This window comes from Danio rerio, chromosome 12 (assembly GCF_049306965.1).
Source record: "Danio rerio strain Tuebingen ecotype United States chromosome 12, GRCz12tu, whole genome shotgun sequence".
Lineage (NCBI taxonomy): Eukaryota > Metazoa > Chordata > Actinopteri > Cypriniformes > Danionidae > Danio > Danio rerio.
In genome coordinates, this window is record NC_133187.1 from 48,613,334 (window position 1) to 48,632,500 (window position 19,167).

Consider the following 19,167-nt stretch of genomic DNA (forward strand, 5'->3'; position numbering starts at 1 on the left):
CATCAGCCAATCAGACTCAAGCATTCAGCAGGCCAGTAGTATGAAATCAGATTTAACACACAGGTAGTTGATCATACCACAAGATTTGTGCCGCAGATGTGTTGATTGTTGTCGAAGTTAAACTCCACTCTGCCGTTCTGGACGGTTCCTCTGCAGCTGGGGTCATTGAGGTGTAAGTGCTCAGCTGAAAAACCAGCTTCAAAAAGCTGACAGCGAGACACAGACATGGAGCCAGAGCTGCTCTCACAGGTCTCATTGAAATCTGAGAGAAAAACATGATCATTAATGACACAAAAACACCTTTTATTTCACATTTGACTGCAGAATCACACACTAACCAAAGGAGTCTTGAGCTGCTCGCTGTTTTTGGTGGCCTTTGTTACATAAACAGCCATAAACACCATTTTTCATCCCACATCTTTCCTCTTTGGAGCAGTTGAGTTCAGAACAGGGGTTTCTGTCATCTAGATGGACAAGTTAGTAATGTTCATTATTACAAGGTTTTCTAGCTGACCATTGGGCCACAAAAATAAAACCCACACCTTAATATTTAGTATATTTAATGTAATAAATAGCACTTTTGTAAAGCTGTTTGGAACTTATTGTGAAAAGCGCAATACAAATATACTTGACAAAAATTTAGTTAAACTATCTTGTTTTTTTACTGTACTTTTACTACGTTTAAATGCCTTCTAAACACCTCACATATAACAGTATTAGCAAATCAGCTTCATAGCACAATCTTTGCCTAAAATTAAACACAAACTTGCAGTCTGTTTCCTATATCTAGTGCAATCCCTAACATTTATTTTTCAATACATAACGTTACTACTAAGCCCATAAACATACACACATCACCTCTTTTTTATTACTAATGTAATCATTTGAAAAATAGCAACAAATTCTGACACTCAAAGCACTTTAATCTGAACAATAATCCTGCAGATTGTAATACAGAACATTACATTACCAGATATTGTAGTTGTAGTTTCTGTTGTGGTCGTCTCTGGTGTGTCAGTTGTATAGCTAGTGTTAAACCTCACATCTAGAAACACAAATAAATGTCAGACAGAAAGCCATCATCTCTAACATAAACAGAAGGCAGAGTTAAATGTGTGTCCAGTACCTGCACAGTATGCTAAATTGCAGGTGGTCGGCCTCACAAACTCATAGACATAAAAACCTCCAGGACAGGCTTTGACTTGAATGGGATTGGACTGGAAATAGCAGCAGTTGTTGCTCCAGTGTCCGCAGACATCTCTAGTGACCACTCCATCCTCAAGTGTTGGATGTCCTCCGCTCAGCCACAGTGGAGCATGAGTGCCGCAGCTATTCTCATCAACACATGTGTCTGGCATCTGAACACTCTGACCATTAATGAAGAGACGGTACCAGCCGCTCCAGCTCACCGCTCTGTCACACATTAACTGAGAGGAGTTTTGATTGCTGGTGGCTCTCCATGGGTCATCCAGGATGAAGTAGTTATTGCAGGGGTCAACAGGGGGAGCTGTTGGAAGCAATTTTATTATTAGTTATGGTAGTTTTTCTGTTAATAATCTCATGATGGAGCATTAAACAGGCAGGATTAAATTTTATTCTCACTGATTTGGACAGCAGACAGATTACACTGTAGAGTTGACAGAGCGATGTCATTAAAGGGTCGTGCAGTCTTATATTTGAACAGATTTGTTTTTGTTGAACATCTGTTAAGGCGATGTTAGCATCTGTTAGCTTTAGTTGTTAGCGAACAAATGGCTAATATCTTTTTTTAATTTCATCATTATATCTGGGCAGCATTATTGGTGGTGATGTAGCAAAGGACTGCAGCTTTTTAATGAAGCTGCTTCTGAATTATTTAATGAAGCTGTGAGACCTTGCAGTAGTTAGTCTTTCATGATGGGTCATAGTCATGGCAGTGTTGTCAACTTCTACGAATCTGTATTGACATTTTAAAAAGGGACGATAGGAAGATTTTCCGCATTTAAAGCCTTGCCAGGTAGACTCTTAAACACTGCTGATTGATTACGAGCTCAACAGATATGACTGTAATTGACTCGAATGACCAACAATTTACAAGAGCATTTACACAGACACTGGAATGTTGTAAAGCTATAATCAGCTGATTCGTAATTGAAACAGCATTCAAACATTGACGTATATGACCTTTCAAAGTATGTGCGTCTGTCTAAATTTAGAAATTGGCACTCTGTAAATATTAAATTCCTTAAATGTTGCTTGTAAATTTTGGTCATCAGTATAGGACACTGACAGATGATGGTTGACGGCTCTCCTACATTCTGCTCACAGATTTTCATGTTCATTTAAATTGCATGGTTTGTTTGTTTTTTTTTTTTTTTATTCTGAGGTAGACTTGAACCGAAAGAGGAGGGTTTCATGACCCTTTAAGTAAATTGTAATAATTTAATGTATAAGTTTTTAAACTATAATAATATTATAATATTTATTGCATTACTCATTCTGTGAGCTGTAGTGCTACAGTTTTTAATATTTTCTGGAGAATTTAATAATTGCTATGACTTTTCCTACACTAGGGCGTCAGAGTGGCACTGTTTGCATGTTCTCCCCGTGTTGGCGTGGGTTTTCTCCAGCCTGATCTCACGAGAAAATTTGGGTATTTTACGTTTTGCTAGTTTAGTGGCAAATTCGTCTGAATGAGTTCAGTCGTATGAAACTGTACGATTTTAAAGAGGAGGCGTAGCACCTAACCTAACCCCACCCCTAAACCCAACCGTCATTGGGGGATGAGCAGATCGTACTAAATATTACGAATTAGATCATACAAATTCTTACGAATTAGCCACTACATGAAAAAGTTACAAATTGCCATGAGATTGTGTTGGTCTCTCCGGGTGCTCCGCTTTCCCCCACTGTGCAAACACATGCGCTATAGGGAAAATGATGAACTAAATTGGCTGTAGTGTATGTATGTGAATGTAAGAGTGTATGGATGTTACCCAGTATTGGGTTGCGACTGGAAGGGCGTCCGTTACGTAAAACATATGCTGGATAAGTTGGCGGTTCAACAATACAGATTTCTTGCAGTTCAGTTTTAGGGTCACGGTTTTGGTATGGTTCGATGGCTATATGATATGTTCAGTAAAATAAAATAATAATAATAATAATAATAATGATAATGAAAAAGTTTATTCTAAAATGAGCAGTGCTTTTCAGGATTTTCAGGTATCTAATAGAGACATAAGCTTAAAAATTTAATCCAATATCACACTGCAAACTGCATATAATCTTCACTGTATAAATTAAAGGTTAAGAATTTTTGAGCTATGTGACGATTGAGTCAAGAGCGGAGTTTGTGATTTCATTATATTTTGTGGCAAAGACTCTTGAATACACAAGACATGTCACTCATATCTTCTTAAATGGGGAAAAGTGTAACAGTCAATATGGTCAATAAAGCCCCGCCTATAAGTACAGGAGCCAACTACTGATTGCTTTATGGCACATAAAGCCCGCCTTCTAGTACGGGAGCCAATCATCTATTGCTACAGACTGACTATAATCCAGGGGAGGGGCTTGAACCAGAGGTGAGTTTCTGCACACTTTGGACTTTAAGAAATTAAACTAAAGGGAAAGTTGTTGTTTAAATCTATTGGTGATTCCAAATATGTAATGTAATCATAAGCTTGGCAAGCAGTTTTGGAGAACTTGATGTTTCCAATTTGATGTTGCATACTTCCTGAGAGGCGTTTTAAAGATGGCCGCCGAGTGAAATAACTTGCCTTAAAGGGACTTTGGTTGTGGTTTGTTTCATTTTAAAAACAAACACAGCAGGAATGAGATGTTTTTACTTTAAGACGCAGCACAATGAGAAGGTTAAAAGCAGCACAATTTCCTGAGTGTTTATGTTTTTAGGCTTAACTGATTTAAAACTTGGACAGGTGGACATAATTACTGGTTATAAATGAGTCTTACCATTGAGAAGCTAAACTCAATTTGTGTGGAGTAACTTTCATTCAGCTGTTTAGATATGAACACTACTCAGCTCTCCCACGTGACTTGAATGTGTGCTCATGCTCTGGCATGCAGCTCACGGCACTTTCATTTTCGTGTGAAAGTGTCTCCCTACTTTAGTGCTCATTAATGAGACATTTACTCAGGTAAGTCTAGCATCCACTGAGCCAGTTCAGAGACTCTTTAAAGGATTGGGCAAAATGCAAAATAAAATTGTTTAATTTAAAGGCGGGCGAGGCAGTGGCACAGTAGGTAGTGCTGTCGCCTCACACCAAGAAGGTCGCTGGTTCGAACCTCGTCTCAGTTGGTGTTTCTGTGTGGAGTTTGCATGTTCTCCCTGCCTTCGTGTGGGTTTCCTCCGGGTGCTCTGGTTTCCCCCACAGTCCAAAGACATGCGGTACAGGTGAATTGGGTAGGCTAGTGTGTGTGTGTGGATGTTTCCCAGAGATGGGTTGCGGCTGGAAGGGCATCTGCTGCGTAAAAACTTGCTTGATAAGTTGGCGGTTCATTCCGCTGTGGTGACCCCGGATTAATAAAAGGATTAAGCCGACAAGAAAATGAATGAAAGAATAATTTAAAGGCAAAACCACAAAAAAAAAAAAAACTTTCCATATGTATACTGAACCATGGAGGTCATAACAACTATTATTTGGAGTATTGTAGCAATCCATATTCTACACCATTATGTAATAAGAAAGAAAGATTTACCAGTGGTTGGTGGATTAATGAACTCTTCAGATGTGATTGGCTGGGTTGTTGTCACTGCTGTGCTGGACTGGTTTGTAGCTTTTGGTTTAAAGAACAATTTTATGTCATTATAAGATATTTTCAAACAAAATCCAGAAAAATACAAGACCAAAGTGCACATGAGTAAATACTCACCAACACAGTAAGCTGAGTGAGTTCTTGGCTGTACAAACTCATACACATAATAATCTCCAGGACAGGCTTTGACTCTTATAGGGTGGGATGTGAAAGTACAGCAGCCATTCCATGCAGAAACACAGACCTGACGGAGGACCACTCCATCTTCCAGCTCTGGGTGAGATCCATTGAGCCACAGTGGATAATAAGTGCCACACATGCCTTCATTTACACATGAATCTGGCATCTGAGCACTCTGATTGTTGTAGAACAGCCTGTACCAGCCATTCCATGCTACACTCCAATCAAAATGATTGCCATAGTAGTTAGCAGGGTTATCAGTGGATCTCCAAGGTTCATCCAGACTGGTATAGTTGTAGCAGGGGTCGACACTTGGGGTGGTGAAAGACACTATTATAGAAAAAGAAAACAAGCAGGAAATACTGAAGATTGCATTTGTAAATAAAAATAATGGATAAAGTTTATAAGGTCTGTATAGTCCAAACAATACTCTGACAAAGTATGTCAGACACTGCGTAAAGAAAAATATACCTGCACAGTATCTTGGAGCTTGGATTGAAATAGGAGGCCTGGTAAACTTGTAGACATAATAATCTCCAGCACAAGCTTTGACTTGGATTGGGTTGGATCTGTAGCGACTGCACAGATTATCACGGGAGCCGTAAACTTCACGAGTAACAACTCCATCTTCTAGTCGAGGATGAGATCCATGAAGCCACAGAGCAGTAACACCTCCACATGTCATATAAGAGGCACACCAGTCCGGCATCTGAGCACTCAATCCATTCATGAGGAGTCTGTACCAGCCGTCCCATTCATAATTGTTATCAAATCCATTTACATCGTTATACACAGGCCAGTAAGTATATGTGCTCCTCCAGTCGTTGTCAAGTGTGTTGTAGTTATTGCACGGGTCATAATCTGTGTTAGTGAGAGATCATCAGATCAAACCTGGGGCTTTTATTTACATAATTGTGTGTGCGCACTACTTACTGGAGGTGATAGTAGATCCAGGTATTATATCAGGACTTGCAGTGGAAACCACCTGTGAGATAGTGCTGACATCTGATTTAATAAAAAAAATTAACAAATAATCGTTACTGTTAATATATAATCATTACTAAAATCCTTCTAAATGCTTGAAGGACATGTGGAAGAAAGAACAGTACCTATGCAATATCCTGAACACCCCATTTGTGGACGCACAAGTTCATAGACATAATAATTTCCTGGACATGCTTTCACTCTGATGGGGATTGACTTGCTATCACAGCAGCCGCTCCAGTAAGAACTACCACAGACCTCTCTGATCACCACTCCATCCTCAATCTGAGGGTGAGAACCATCGAGTACCAGATTTGTGTATGTGTTACAGTTTAATCCAGTAGTACAGGTCTCTGGCATCCGGATGTCCATTCCATAGTAGAAAAGCCTGTACCAGCCCCTCCAGGTGAAAGAATCATCACACAGGGAATCTCCACTTTCATTGTTGGCTCTCCAGGGGCGATCCAGAGGCTCATAGTTGTAGCAGGGGTCACTGCTGATGCTTGGGATAACAACTGTCATGGAGTTTAAAAAAATAATGATTAAATGTACACACTTGGACGACAGCAGACTCAAAACACAATAATGTGTATTTTTTATTATGCTGAGTGGTTAAATTGTTATCAGTGGTGGCAAAAGGGGGCAAGTATGAGTTTGCACATTCACATTAAAGCCTAATAAAATGAAGTAACATCTCTCGATAAAATAAACTACTGTAAGTGCTCTCCATCATCAAGCATGTTAAGGTAAACAATTCATTTTAAATCCAAAAGCACTGTGTGATGATAATTAAGCATGGTCATATACAGACAGTGTGCATAAACTGTTAAAAAGTTTAAAGTTGTGAGTGTTAAGTAAATGCTGTATAGGTCTGTGGGGACCTCTGCTGAATTATTAATGGTTTACAGACATCAACAAAAGTTTTGAAAGTTGAGAAGTGCACCTGCACAGTATGAAGGTTTGGGGATCGACAGATCTGGCTTGACGAGTTCATAGACGTAATAATCTCCTGGACAGGCTTTGACTCGGATGGATGAGGATCTGTATTTTCCACACTGATTGGACCACATATTCCTTCCCACAACATCACGGGTCACCACTCCATCCTCAAGTGTTGGATGAGAACCGTTGAGATACAGTCCAGTGTAACCACCACAGCCCATTGAACTCATACACCACTCAGACATCTGGGCACTTTGTCCAGTCAGATACAGCCGATACCAGCCGCTCCATTCAACCATAGTGTCATCATGGTCAAGGTAGTACTTTATTCGTATGTTTCGCCAGTATTCATCCAGAGTGGTATATTGATGACATGGATCAAAGCTGGAAGTAGTATGCACTGAGACAATCAAGACAAAAAAAAAGTGAATGTTAAACAGTGTTTTACTAAACACCTCTGTATGATAGAGTGTGATGTACTCTACAGTCTTGCAGTGGTGTAAAGTAATAAGTTGCAAATACTGTATACATAAAATACAACACATATATCTCAGCAGGGTCCATCATGTGTTTGGGTCCCCTAAAAACATTTCCGTTGTGTTACGTGCATAATTGCAAGTGTTGTGACCAATTTGCTGTGAGTTTCTTCAGTTGTTTGCTGTCAAATTGATGAAGATTGTTTCTTTATTTGCTGGTGTTTTTTGTAATTGCATGTGCTTTCTGAAATTGCAGCGCAGGTTAAGCTCTCTCGGCCACCGTAAATAAGACATTGTTAGATTAGATTAGATTATTAGATTCAACTTTATTCTCATTGAAGCGCAGTGTTTGTTTTGTCCACAAGATATCGCTGTGACACTGTTTCATTTAGGTATTTTGACGTTTTTTGTGTTGTTTGAGCCTCTTGGCATACCGTAGTGTTGATAAATGCGCAGTGCGCTGTAATTTCCTCAGTTTGTGTTATCAACACTGATAGGTGCCCTTCTGACAAATAAATGGTCGAGTCACGATCGCGAACCTCTCTTTGCCTGCATCTCCTGTTTACCACCCCACAACCAATACAACACAACGCAGAGTAGCAGCGGTGGTGCTAGAGGCCAGCAAGCACGCAGAGAGCGAGTGGGTTACATCATTACACATGTACAAGTACAATGCAACGAAATGCAGTTTAGGTCTAACCAGCAGTGCAACAGCAGCAAGTGCAGGATACAGGTATCAGTTATAAAGTGCAGTTATAGAAAAACTATGGTGATCTTTACAGATGGTTGTACTATCAACATTATATACAGGTTGTATTGGCTATGAACAGGTTTACACAACCCGGGCTCATTGTGGAAACGTAGCCCCGCGGACGTTTCTGCGAACCGCGATTTACGTCCCGGGAGGTACGTATTTGAGCGTTTTTTTGTTTTCGCGGATCCGCGAGAGGCAGCTGTGCGCGCTTTTTCGCGTCTCGGGCGGGCGGGAGTGCACGGCTGTCGCGCCCGCGCCATTCTCGCGCGAAAAGCCGCCGGATCGAAAAAAAAAAAAAAAGCAAAAGCCCTCGTCTTCGATTTCGACCGCGTTTTCGGATCCCGCCGCGTTCTCGCCCTTATTTTTCGGATTCCGTTTTACGTCTCACCTGATTTCCGGAACCTGCTGTTCCCCGGACTCCTCCTCCTCGTCCGGGGCCTCCGCTCCGCCGACGCAACGCTGTGAGCTAGGCGGACAAACTGATTGCGTCGGGAAAGCCCTCCACTTGGAGGTGAGCCGTCAGCCGGCGAGCGCGAAGAGTAGGGGCGGATCGGCGCCACACTGCCCCGCAGCGTTCTCTCGAAAAAAAACAAACGCGGCCTTTACGTACCTCCGGCCACGTAAATCGCGATCTCCAGAAACGTCCGTGGGGCTACGTTTCCAGAATGAGCTTGGGTTGGATTTACAATATATGAAAATATGTACATGTTGCTATTAATAATCAGAATTGTGCAGATAGATAACCATAGTTACAAATGTATATGTGCAGTGAGTGTGTACATAAATACAAATGTCCATGTGCAGTGGGTATGTACTGTTCAAATAAGTGAATCAGTGCAATGTGGTGCAATGAATATGTGCAATTTTTAAATATGCAAATGTTAAACAGTGCAGTGATTGTAAGGAGTATAGGTTAGAGAAGGTTGGGGGATGTATTGGGGGATGTTGGAAACTGGGAACCACTGACATACATAGTAAAAACAAATACTACTGAACTCAAAGGCTGGCAGTTTCCAGCATTCGTTATAGAGTATTTATTTGTGTGTTTAACAGAAGAAAACTCACAGGCTTAGAATGGGTAATTGAGCAGAATGTGCAGCTTTGGGTAAACTTTCCAATGTAAATAATTATTAAGTGGAAAAAATTGCCTTTAAAACCATGTTTTATGTTGATTTGAAAGCATTGTTGCATACACTGCATGCTACTGTAAATAACAATGTCATTTTCTGCCCGTCTACTATCATTATTTCTGGTCTTTTTTTGTCTGTAAAGCAAGTGTTACCGCTGTCAATCATAGATCATTACTGCTGTCAATCATAGATCACGCCATCTGTGACTCCGCCCACTTCACAGGTTGTGAAATTAACTCAATGTTCACACGCATTTATACTTCTGCATTCTTCAGGTTTCAGACAGAACATGTCTTGCATACCATATCTCTTTAAAGCAGGGGTGGGCAAACTCGGTCCTGGAGGGCCGGTGTCCTGCATAGTTTAGCTCCAACTCTAATCAAACACACCTGCTTATAGATTTCTAGTAATCTTGAAGACAGTGGCTGCGTCCTAAACTGCATACTTCCATACTATATAGTACACTAAAATCAGTATGCGAGCTGAGTAGTATGTCCGACTTCAAAGAATTATAAAATCAGTTTGCGAGAAGTATCCGAATGACATACTACTTCCGGCGAGATTCTGAAGTGCGCATTACATGCACGCTACGCTATCCCATAATGCCCTACAAGAGAATTTATGAATGGGACTGAACTGACACAAGTAGGTCACATGACCATGACTAAATGGCAGATGTAGTACGTCCGAATTCCACTCATACTTTTAACATTCGTACTGTATAGAAATATTTTATTAATGGCCGATTAGTACGTTTAAATCCAAATGCAGTACCCACTTAGTAGGCAGTTTCGGTGGCAGCCACTGATTAGCTTGTTCAGGTGTGTTTGATTAGTGTTGGAGCTAAACTATGCAGGACACCGGCCCTCCAGGACCGAGTTTGCCCACCCCAGCTTTAAAGTCTTCAGTAAAAAGTGCAGTTATTTACTAACAGTAAGTACCAGTCATTATATATACATTTTTAAACTACAAAAAAGCATTATGCTTTAAATGAAATTCTTTAATCTGAGTAATAATCCTGCAGATTGTGATACAGCACATTACATTACCAGATATTGTAGTTGTAGTTTCTGTTGTGGTCGTCTCTGGTGTGTCAGTTGTATAGCTAGTGTTAAACCTCACATCTAGAAACACAAATAAATGTCAGACAGAAAGCCATCATCTCTATCATAAACAGAAGGCAGAGTTAAATGTGTGTCCAGTACCTGCACAGTATGCTAAATTGCAGGTGGTCGGCCTCACAAACTCATAGACATAAAAACCTCCAGGACAGGCTTTGACTTGAATGGGATTGGACTGGAAATAGCAGCAGTTGCTGCCCCAGTGTCCGCAGACATCTCTAGTGACTACTCCATCCTCAAGTGTTGGATGTCCTCCGCTCAGCCACAGTGGAGCATTAGTGCCGCAGCTATACTCATCAACACATGTGTCTGGCATCTGAACACTCTGACCATTAATGAAGAGACGGTACCAGCCGCTCCAGCTCACCGCTCTGTCACACATTAACTGAGAGGAGTTTTGATTGCTGGTGGCTCTCCATGGCTCATCCAGGACGTTGTAGTTGTAGCAGGGGTCAACAGGGGGAGCTGTTGGAAGCAATTTTATTATTAGTTATGGTAGTTTTTCTGTTTATAATCTCATGATGGAGCATTAAACAGGCAGCATTAAACTTCATTCTCACTGATTTGGACAGCAGACTGATTACACTGTAGAGTTGACAGAGCGATGTCATTAAAGGGTCGTGCAGTCTTATATTTGAACAGATTTGTTTTTGTTGAACATCTGTTAAGGCGATGTTAGCATCTGTTAGCTTTAGTTGTTAGCGAACAAATGGCTAATATCTTTTTAATTTCATCATTATATCGGGGCAGCATTATTGGTGGTGATGTAGCAAAGGACTGCAGCTTTTTATTGAAGCTGCTTCTGAATTATTTAATGAAGCTGTGAGACCTTGCAGTAGTTAGTCTTTCATGATAATATTATTATCTATATATATTATATATATTATATATATATTATTTGCTATATTAATGTGCATTTTGCACTTCCGGCCAGCCGCATATCTGATCAAGCCTTCCTTGGCAGGTAGCCTGTTTAACACTGCTGATTGATTATGAGCTCAACAGAAATGACTGTAATTGACTCGAATGACCAACAGTTTACAAGAGCATTTACAAGGACAGTGATCCATCATTGAAACAGCATTCATTGACATATATGACTTTTCTGTTCCTTCAAAGTATGTGTGTGTGTCTAAATTTCAAAATAAGCACTCTTTAAATATTAAAATCTTACATTTCTTCAAATTTTGCTTCTACATTTTGGTCAGAGTCAGTATAAGGCACTAACAGATGACGATTGTTCATTCTCCTTTCTTTCACTTTAATTCTACTCTCTCTAAAGAATTCTGGCACAGATTTGGCATAGTGATGGCACAGCAGGCATTCATCCGGGACTGGCATACAGCATGTGGGCCAAACATGGCCTGGGTTTGGCAGAGGTGGCATCGTCTTTAACACAGCACATAAGATTTGGGCCAGATGTAAAACGTAGTATTTCGCCCAGAGATTATATATATATATATATATATATATATATATATATATATATATATATATATATATATATATATATATATATTTATATATATATATATATATATATATATATATATATATATATATATATATATATATATATATATATATATACAGTTGAAGTCAGAATTATTAGCCCCCCTTTGAATTTCTTTTTCTTTTTTAAATATTTCCCAAATGATGTTTAACAGAGCAAAGAAATTTTCACAGTATGTCTGATAATATTTTGTATTCTGGAAAAAGTCTTATTTGTTTTATTTTGGCTTGAATAAAAGCAGTTTTTAATTTTTTAAACACCATTTTAAAAATTATTAGCCCCTTTGGGCTAATTTTTAATTCAATAATCTACAGAACAAACCGTCGGTACACAATAACTTGCCTAATTACCCTAACTTGTCTAGTTAATCTAATTAACCTAGTTAAGCCTTTAAATGTCACTTTAAGCTGTATAGAAGTATCTTGAAAAATAGCTACTAAAATATTATTTACTGTCTTCATGGCAAAAATAAAATAAATCAGTTATTGGAGATGAATTATTAAATTAAATTTATTATTAACTATTATGTTTAGAAATGTGTTGAAAAATTCTGCTCTGTTAAACAGAAAACAAGGAAAAAAATAAACAGGGGGGCAAATAATTCAGGGGGGGTCTAATAATTCTGACTTCAACTGTATATATATACATATATATATACATACATATATATATATATATATATATATATATATATATATATATATATATATATATATATATATATATATATATATATATATATATATATATATATATATATAGTGTATCACCATAAATTAAATAAAGGTTAAGAATTTTCCAGCTATATGATTTCATTATATTTTGTGGCAAATACTCTAGAATACACAAGACATGTCACTCATATCTTCTTAAATGGGGGAAAGTGTAATGATCAATATGGTGAATAAAGCCTGTACTAGTACAGGAGCCAATCATTGACTGTTATATGGCTAATAAAGCCCGCCTTCTAGTACAGGAGCCAATCACTAATCGCTATAGACTGACTATACTCCAGGGGAGAGGAACCAGAGGTGTGTTTCTGCAGATTATGTGTGATTTGGACGTTTAGAAATGAAACTAAAGGGACAGTTGTTGTTTAAATTTATTGGTGATTCCAAATCTGTAATGTAATCGTAAGCTTGGCAAGCAGTTTTGGAGAATTTATTATTTCCCTATTTAAACAGAATGCCAGAGCAAACTGCCGGAGGTGTTTCAAAGATGGCCGCCGAGTGAAATAACTTGCCTTAAAGGGACTTTAGCTGTGGTTTGTTTCATTTTAAAAACAAACACAGCAGGAATAAGATTTTTTTACTTTAAGACGCAGCACAATGAGAAGGTTAAAAGCAGCACAATTTCCTGAGTTTTTATGTTTTTAGGCATAACCGATTTAAAACTTGGACAGGTGGACATAACTAGTGGTCATAAATGAGTCTTATTGAGAAGCTAAACTGAATTTGTGTGGAGTAACTTTCATTCAGATGTTTAGATATGAACACTACTCAGCTCTCCCACGTGACTTGAACGTGTGCTCATGCTCTGGCATGCAGCTCACGTCACTTTCATTTTCGTGTGAAAGTGTCTCCCTACATTAGTGCTCATTAATGGCACATTTACTCACGGGGAGATGTGTTTCAGAAAATGGACAATTAAGTTTCCCAATTTTTAGGGGTATATTTGCAACTCTTCCCATTATCACTCTTTTATAAGGGCCAAGGAGAAGGGGTAGGGGTACAAAAATAGAATTGGGATTGGGCCCTAGGCCGTACTCACACTAGGTACAGTTGCCTTGAACTGGGCCAAAGCACGCTTTCCCCCCTCCCGTCTCCCCTGATGGCCCGCACTCACATTACAATCAGGCTTGGGCACGCTTACGTCATGGATGCTGCGCTGTTCAGAAAGTGCTCTCGCTCAGCACAGAGGAGATTTCTCTAGTTATATGGTTTCAGTCGTTTGATATGCAGTGACATGCAGTCAAATATTTTGCCAAACAGTCCTTAGGGATGCGGGGACACGCAGTCAGATATTTTGCCAAACAGATCCGCCCCTTTTGACGCTCATAAACAATCATAAAGCCCTCGTGCTGCAGGAATTAGGAGGTTTGCTGAAGGTGCAGCTGTCATTTACATTTTACATTTACATTTAGTCATTTAGCAGACGCTTTTATCCAAAGCGACTTACAAATGAGGACAAGGAAGCAATTTACACAACTAAGAGCAACAATGAATAAGTACTAAAGGCAAGTTTCAGGTCTGTAAAGTCTAAGAAGGGAAGTGTTAGTATTTTTTTTTTTTTTTTTGTACAGTTAGTGTGATATTCAAAGAGGCAATTGCAGATTAGGAAGTGAAGTGGAGACTAAATAGTTGAGTTTTTAGTCGTTTCTTGAAAATAGCGAGTGACTCTGCTGTTCTGATGCAGTTAGGGAGTTCATTCCACCAACTGGGCAGATTGAGCGCGAGCGTTCGCGAAAGTGATTTCTTCCCTCTTTGGGATGGAACCACGAGGCGACGTTCATTCACAGAATGCAAGTTTCTGGAGGGCACATAGATCTGCAGAAGTGAGTGCAGATAAGAAGGAGCAAGGCCAGAAGTCACTTTGTAGGCAAACATCAGAGTTTTGAATTTGATGCGAGCAGCAACTGGCAGCCAGTGCAAACGGACTAGCAGCGGAGTGACATGTGCTGTGAGGGGTTTGCATCTTTAATAATCTAGGGCAGTTTGCGTTCATTGAATGGTAAGAATGAATGGTAAGATTGATTAATATATCCATATAAAACAGTCCCTTAAAGTCACGTCTCGCTTTCAGTTTTGGGCTTTGGTGCGTTTTGCACTCACACTACAGGCATACCGCGTGAAAGCCCAAGTGAACCGCGCTCAGGCCCACCTCTTCCAACCGGGCCAGGGCCGGCCAAGTGAACCATACCTGAGCCCGATTTAGCGCACTCACACTTCTCAAACAATCCGGGAAACGGGCTTGGGCACGGTTCGGATAGCATAGTGTGAGTAGGCCCTAAGCCTAGCATCCTGTAAGAACTCATTAAGCTGCATTCCTCCTCATGACCAGAAGGAGGTGCTCCTGTCTCCTTGCACAACAGGATCCAATTGTCATGCTTCCTCCTGAACAGTGGATGGCACCACGTTCTCACCATCTGCTGTGTGCCACCACTCAAGCTTGATTTGCAACACCTGTGTCTTGCCCTATAGAAGTGTGTGTGTTACAAGCTACTGTGTTCAGTCTTGAGCCAGTACCACCCGGTGTTCTCCAGATTGTCTAGAGAAGCTAAGTGACATTCTACTGTTGTGTTTTTTGACCCTTGTGTCTAATTTGTTTTGCCTGTTTACTAGAAGCTCGGCTTCAGTTATTTCTGTTGTACTTTTGAATTCTATTTTTCTAGTAAAGATCATCTGTTTATTTTTTCTGAAACCAAAGCCTCAAGTTCTGCTCTTGGGTTCATCTAGTGAGGAGTTAGCTCAACTGGGAAAAGCCCCAGCTTTGTGTCCAGGAGACCCGGGTTCAATCCTCACCGAAACCAACACCTTACACATCCACGTAGCCACTTCAGAGACTCTTTAAAGGATTGGGCAAATTTCTAAATAAAATAGTTTCATTTAAAGACATAGTTTAAAAAACATCGTTACCTTATGTATATTGAACCATGGAGGTCATGACAATTATTATATTGAGTATTGTAGCATCCATATTCTACACCATTATGTAATAAGAAAGAAAGATTTACCAGTGGTTGGTGGAGTAATGAAGTCTATGGATGTGATTGGCTGGGTTGTTGTCACTGCTGTGCTGGACTGGTTTGCAGCTTTTGGTACTGAGAACATGTTTATGTCATTATAAGATATTTTCAAACAAAATCCAGAATAAATACTAGACTGAAGTGCACATGAGTAAATACTCACCAACACAGTAAGCTGAGCAAATTCTCGGCTTTTTAAACTCGTACACATAATAATCTCCAGGACAGGCTTTGACTCTTATAGGGTGGGATGTGTAAGTACAGCAGCCATTCAACCAAGAAGCACAAACATGACGGAGGACCACTCCATCTTCCAGCTGAGGATGGGATTCATTCAGCCACAGTGGATAATAAGTGCCACACATGAACTGATTCACACAAGAATCTGGCATCTGAGCACTCTGATTGTTGTAGAACAGCCTGTACCAGCCATTCCACTCAGTGTAATCACATCTATAGTTATTGTAATAAGAGTTTTCAGTGGATTTCCAAGGTTCATCCAGACTGGTATAATTGTAGCAGGGGTCGACACTTGGGGTGGTGAAAGATAGTACTGTAGAAGAAAAAGAAAACAAGCAGAAAATACTGAAGATTAAATTTTTAAATAAAACATAATGAATTAAGTTTATGAGGTCTGTATTGGTAGGTGTCACATGAAAGTCCAAACAATACTCTGACAAAGCATTTCAGACACTGTGTAAAGATGAATATACCTGCACAATATCTTGGAGCTGGAATTGAAAGAGTAGGCCTGGTAAACTTGTACACATAATAATCTCCAGCACAAGCTTTGACTTGGATTGGGTTGGATCTATAGCGATTGCACTCATTATTACGGCAACCGTAAACTTCACGAGTGACAACTCCATCTTCTAGTCGAGGATGAGATCCATGAAGCCACAGTGCAGTAACACCTCCACATTCCATATAAGTGGCACACCATTCAGGCATCTGAGCACTCAATCCATTCATGAGGAGTCTGTACCAGCCGTCCCATTCATGATTGTTATCATATCCATTTACATCGTTATACACAGAGCTGTAAATAGATGTGCTCCTCCAGTAGTTGTCAAGCGTGTTGTAGTTATTGCACGGGTCATAATCTGTGTTAGCAAGAGATCATCAGATCAAAACTGGCACCTTTATATATATAATTGTGTGTGTGTGTGTGTGTGTGTGTGTGTGTGTGTGTGTGTGTGTGTGTGTGTGTGTGTGTGTGTGTGTACTACTTACTGGAGGTGATTCCAGTTATTATATGTGGACTTGCAGTGGAAACCACCTGTGAGATAGTGCTGACATCTGATTTAATAACAACATAAACAAATAAACATTATATTGGTAATGTATAATCATAACTTAAATCATTCTGAATATTTGAAAGACTTGTGGGAGAATGAACAGTACCTATGCAGTATCCTGAACACCCCAGTTGTGGACTCACAAGTTCATAGACATAATAATTTCCTGGACACGCTTTCACTCTGATGGGGATTGACTTGCTAGTACAGCAGCCGCTCCAGAAAGAACTAGCACAGACCTCTCTGGTCACCACACCATCCTCTATCTGAGGGTGAGGACCATCGAGTACCAGATTTGTGTATGTGTTACAGCTGAATCCAGTAGCACAGGTTTCTGGCATCCGGATGTCCATTCCATAGTAGAAAAGCCTGTACCAGCCAGTCCAGGCAAAAGGTTCATCACAAATGTAATCTGCAGTTTCATTGTTAGCTCTCCAGGGGCGATCCAGAGACTCATAGTTGTAGCAGGGGTCACTGCTGATGCTTGGGAAAGCAACTGTCATGGAGTTTTAAAAAGTAATGATTAAATACTGTACACACATGAATGATTGTAGAGTAGTACTAGATAATAGTAGTGTTGCAACCCAGAACTCAATAATGTGTATTTTTTTGTCATTTTGAGTAATTACATTGTAATCAGTGGTGGCAATTAGGAGTTTGCACATTCACATCATAGCCCAATGAAATAAGGTACATTTACAATTCCTAATAAAATAACTTAAGTTCTCTCTCCATCATCAAGCATTTTAAGGTAAAGAATTCATTTTAAATCCAAAAGCACTGTGTGATGATAATTCAGCATGGTTATATACAGACAGTGTGCATAAACTGTTAAAAGGTTTAAAGTTGTGAGTTTAAGTAAATCCTAGGTCTGTGGGGACCTTTGCTGAATTTTTAATGTTTAACAGACAGACCGACAGTTTACAGACACCAACAAAAGTTTTGAAAGTTGAGAATTGCACCTGCACAGTATGAAGGTGAGGGGATCGACAGATCTGGCTTGACGAGTTCGTAGACGTAATAATCTCCTGGACAGGCTTTGACTTGGATGGACGTGGATCTGTATTTTCCACAGTGATTGGACCAAATATCCCCTCCCAAAACATCACGGGTCACCACTCCATCCTCAAGTGTTGGATGAGAACCGTTGAGATACAGTCCAGTGTAACCACCACAGCCCATATTACTCACACACCACTCAGACATCTGGGCACTTTGTCCAGTCAGATACAGCCGATACCAGCCGCTCCATTCAACCATGGTGTCATTATGGTCAAAGTAGTACCTTATTTTTAAGCTTCGCCCGTATTCATCAAGAGTGGTATATTCATAACATGGATCAAAGCTGGAAGTAGTATGCACTGAGACAATCAAGACAAAAAAAAAGTGAATGTTAAACAGTGTTTTACTAAACACCTCTGTATGATAGAGTGTGATGTACTCTACAGTCTTGCAGTGGTGTAAAGTAATAAATTACAAATACTGAAAATGTGTAGTTTTTCTCAGGAATTGTACTGCAGGCATTTTAAAATATGTACTTTAACTCTTACTTGAGGATTTTTATTTCTATATCAGTGTTTACTGCAATGCCTTCTCTCAACCTGCAGTCATGACCTAACTGTGCTTATTTTTTGTTGTTGCAATGATTGGCTAAGTAAAATAATCAGTCCTCTAAATCAATTAAAAGTGCACAAGCATCATCAAAAGTGCAACCTTTAAATGTCTCTAAGCACTTTATTTACCATAATATGGGAATAATTTAGACCTTATCACTTCTAGGTACAAGTTCTTTTATCTAGCCAGCTGTGGACTAGGGTTTTAGAAGTAAGACACTACATTGGGAAAACGTGCTAGTTCCGAAGGGTGAGTGCTACATCTGATAAGCTGGTTATCAAAGACTCCGGTCTGCCTGACTAGAGAGAACTGTGCCTCCGCTAAATGATGCATATGGGATCGCCAACGAGGATCACGCATAGCTTGCACCGATCGATCACCAGCATGCGAGTAGACCAAGCAGGCATACCAGACATCATACCAGGTGTAACCACGGGGAGTGACACATACAACTGAGGTAGGATCCAAAATGCAGGTTCATTCAAAGTCAGACAAGAAGTGGTCAATACAGGGGCAAACAGATGTATGAGGGAAATCCTGAGTCGAAGTCAAAATGGATTTTCCTACCACTGCTATGCTGATGATACCCAGCTATACCTCTCTTTTCATCCTGATGATCCCTCGGTTCCAGCTCGCATCTCAGCCTGCCTGTCGG

The 19,167-nt window shown here is 39.9% G+C and overlaps 2 protein-coding genes across 3 annotated transcripts in view; one reads left to right on the plus strand and one right to left on the minus strand.

Moving 5' to 3' along the window:
- Positions 1 to 19,167, minus strand: part of si:ch211-226h7.3 — a 68,133-nt gene that overhangs the window by 39,899 nt on the left and 9,067 nt on the right. Inside the window, exons 5-22 of one of the 2 annotated variants that reach the window (XM_073918926.1) lie at positions 17,861 to 18,259; positions 17,005 to 17,394; positions 16,834 to 16,899; positions 16,314 to 16,703; positions 15,764 to 16,153; positions 15,589 to 15,675; positions 10,427 to 10,807; positions 10,271 to 10,345; positions 6,863 to 7,261; positions 6,045 to 6,434; positions 5,869 to 5,940; positions 5,407 to 5,796; positions 4,873 to 5,265; positions 4,699 to 4,776; positions 1,127 to 1,507; positions 971 to 1,045; positions 339 to 464; positions 78 to 262 (exon numbers count right to left, since the gene is read on the minus strand). In XM_073918926.1, coding sequence (XP_073775027.1) covers positions 78 to 262; positions 339 to 464; positions 971 to 1,045; positions 1,127 to 1,507; positions 4,699 to 4,776; positions 4,873 to 5,265; positions 5,407 to 5,796; positions 5,869 to 5,940; positions 6,045 to 6,434; positions 6,863 to 7,261; positions 10,271 to 10,345; positions 10,427 to 10,807; positions 15,589 to 15,675; positions 15,764 to 16,153; positions 16,314 to 16,703; positions 16,834 to 16,899; positions 17,005 to 17,394; positions 17,861 to 18,259 — 4,667 coding nt within the window. The remainder of the gene's footprint in view (positions 1 to 77; positions 263 to 338; positions 465 to 970; positions 1,046 to 1,126; positions 1,508 to 4,698; positions 4,777 to 4,872; positions 5,266 to 5,406; positions 5,797 to 5,868; positions 5,941 to 6,044; positions 6,435 to 6,862; positions 7,262 to 10,270; positions 10,346 to 10,426; positions 10,808 to 15,588; positions 15,676 to 15,763; positions 16,154 to 16,313; positions 16,704 to 16,833; positions 16,900 to 17,004; positions 17,395 to 17,860; positions 18,260 to 19,167) is intronic. The other variant, XM_073918925.1, reaches the window with a different exon arrangement.
- hid1b (HID1 domain containing b) overlaps positions 1 to 19,167 on the plus strand; it is a 131,025-nt gene that overhangs the window by 6,692 nt on the left and 105,166 nt on the right. The window lies entirely within an intron of this gene.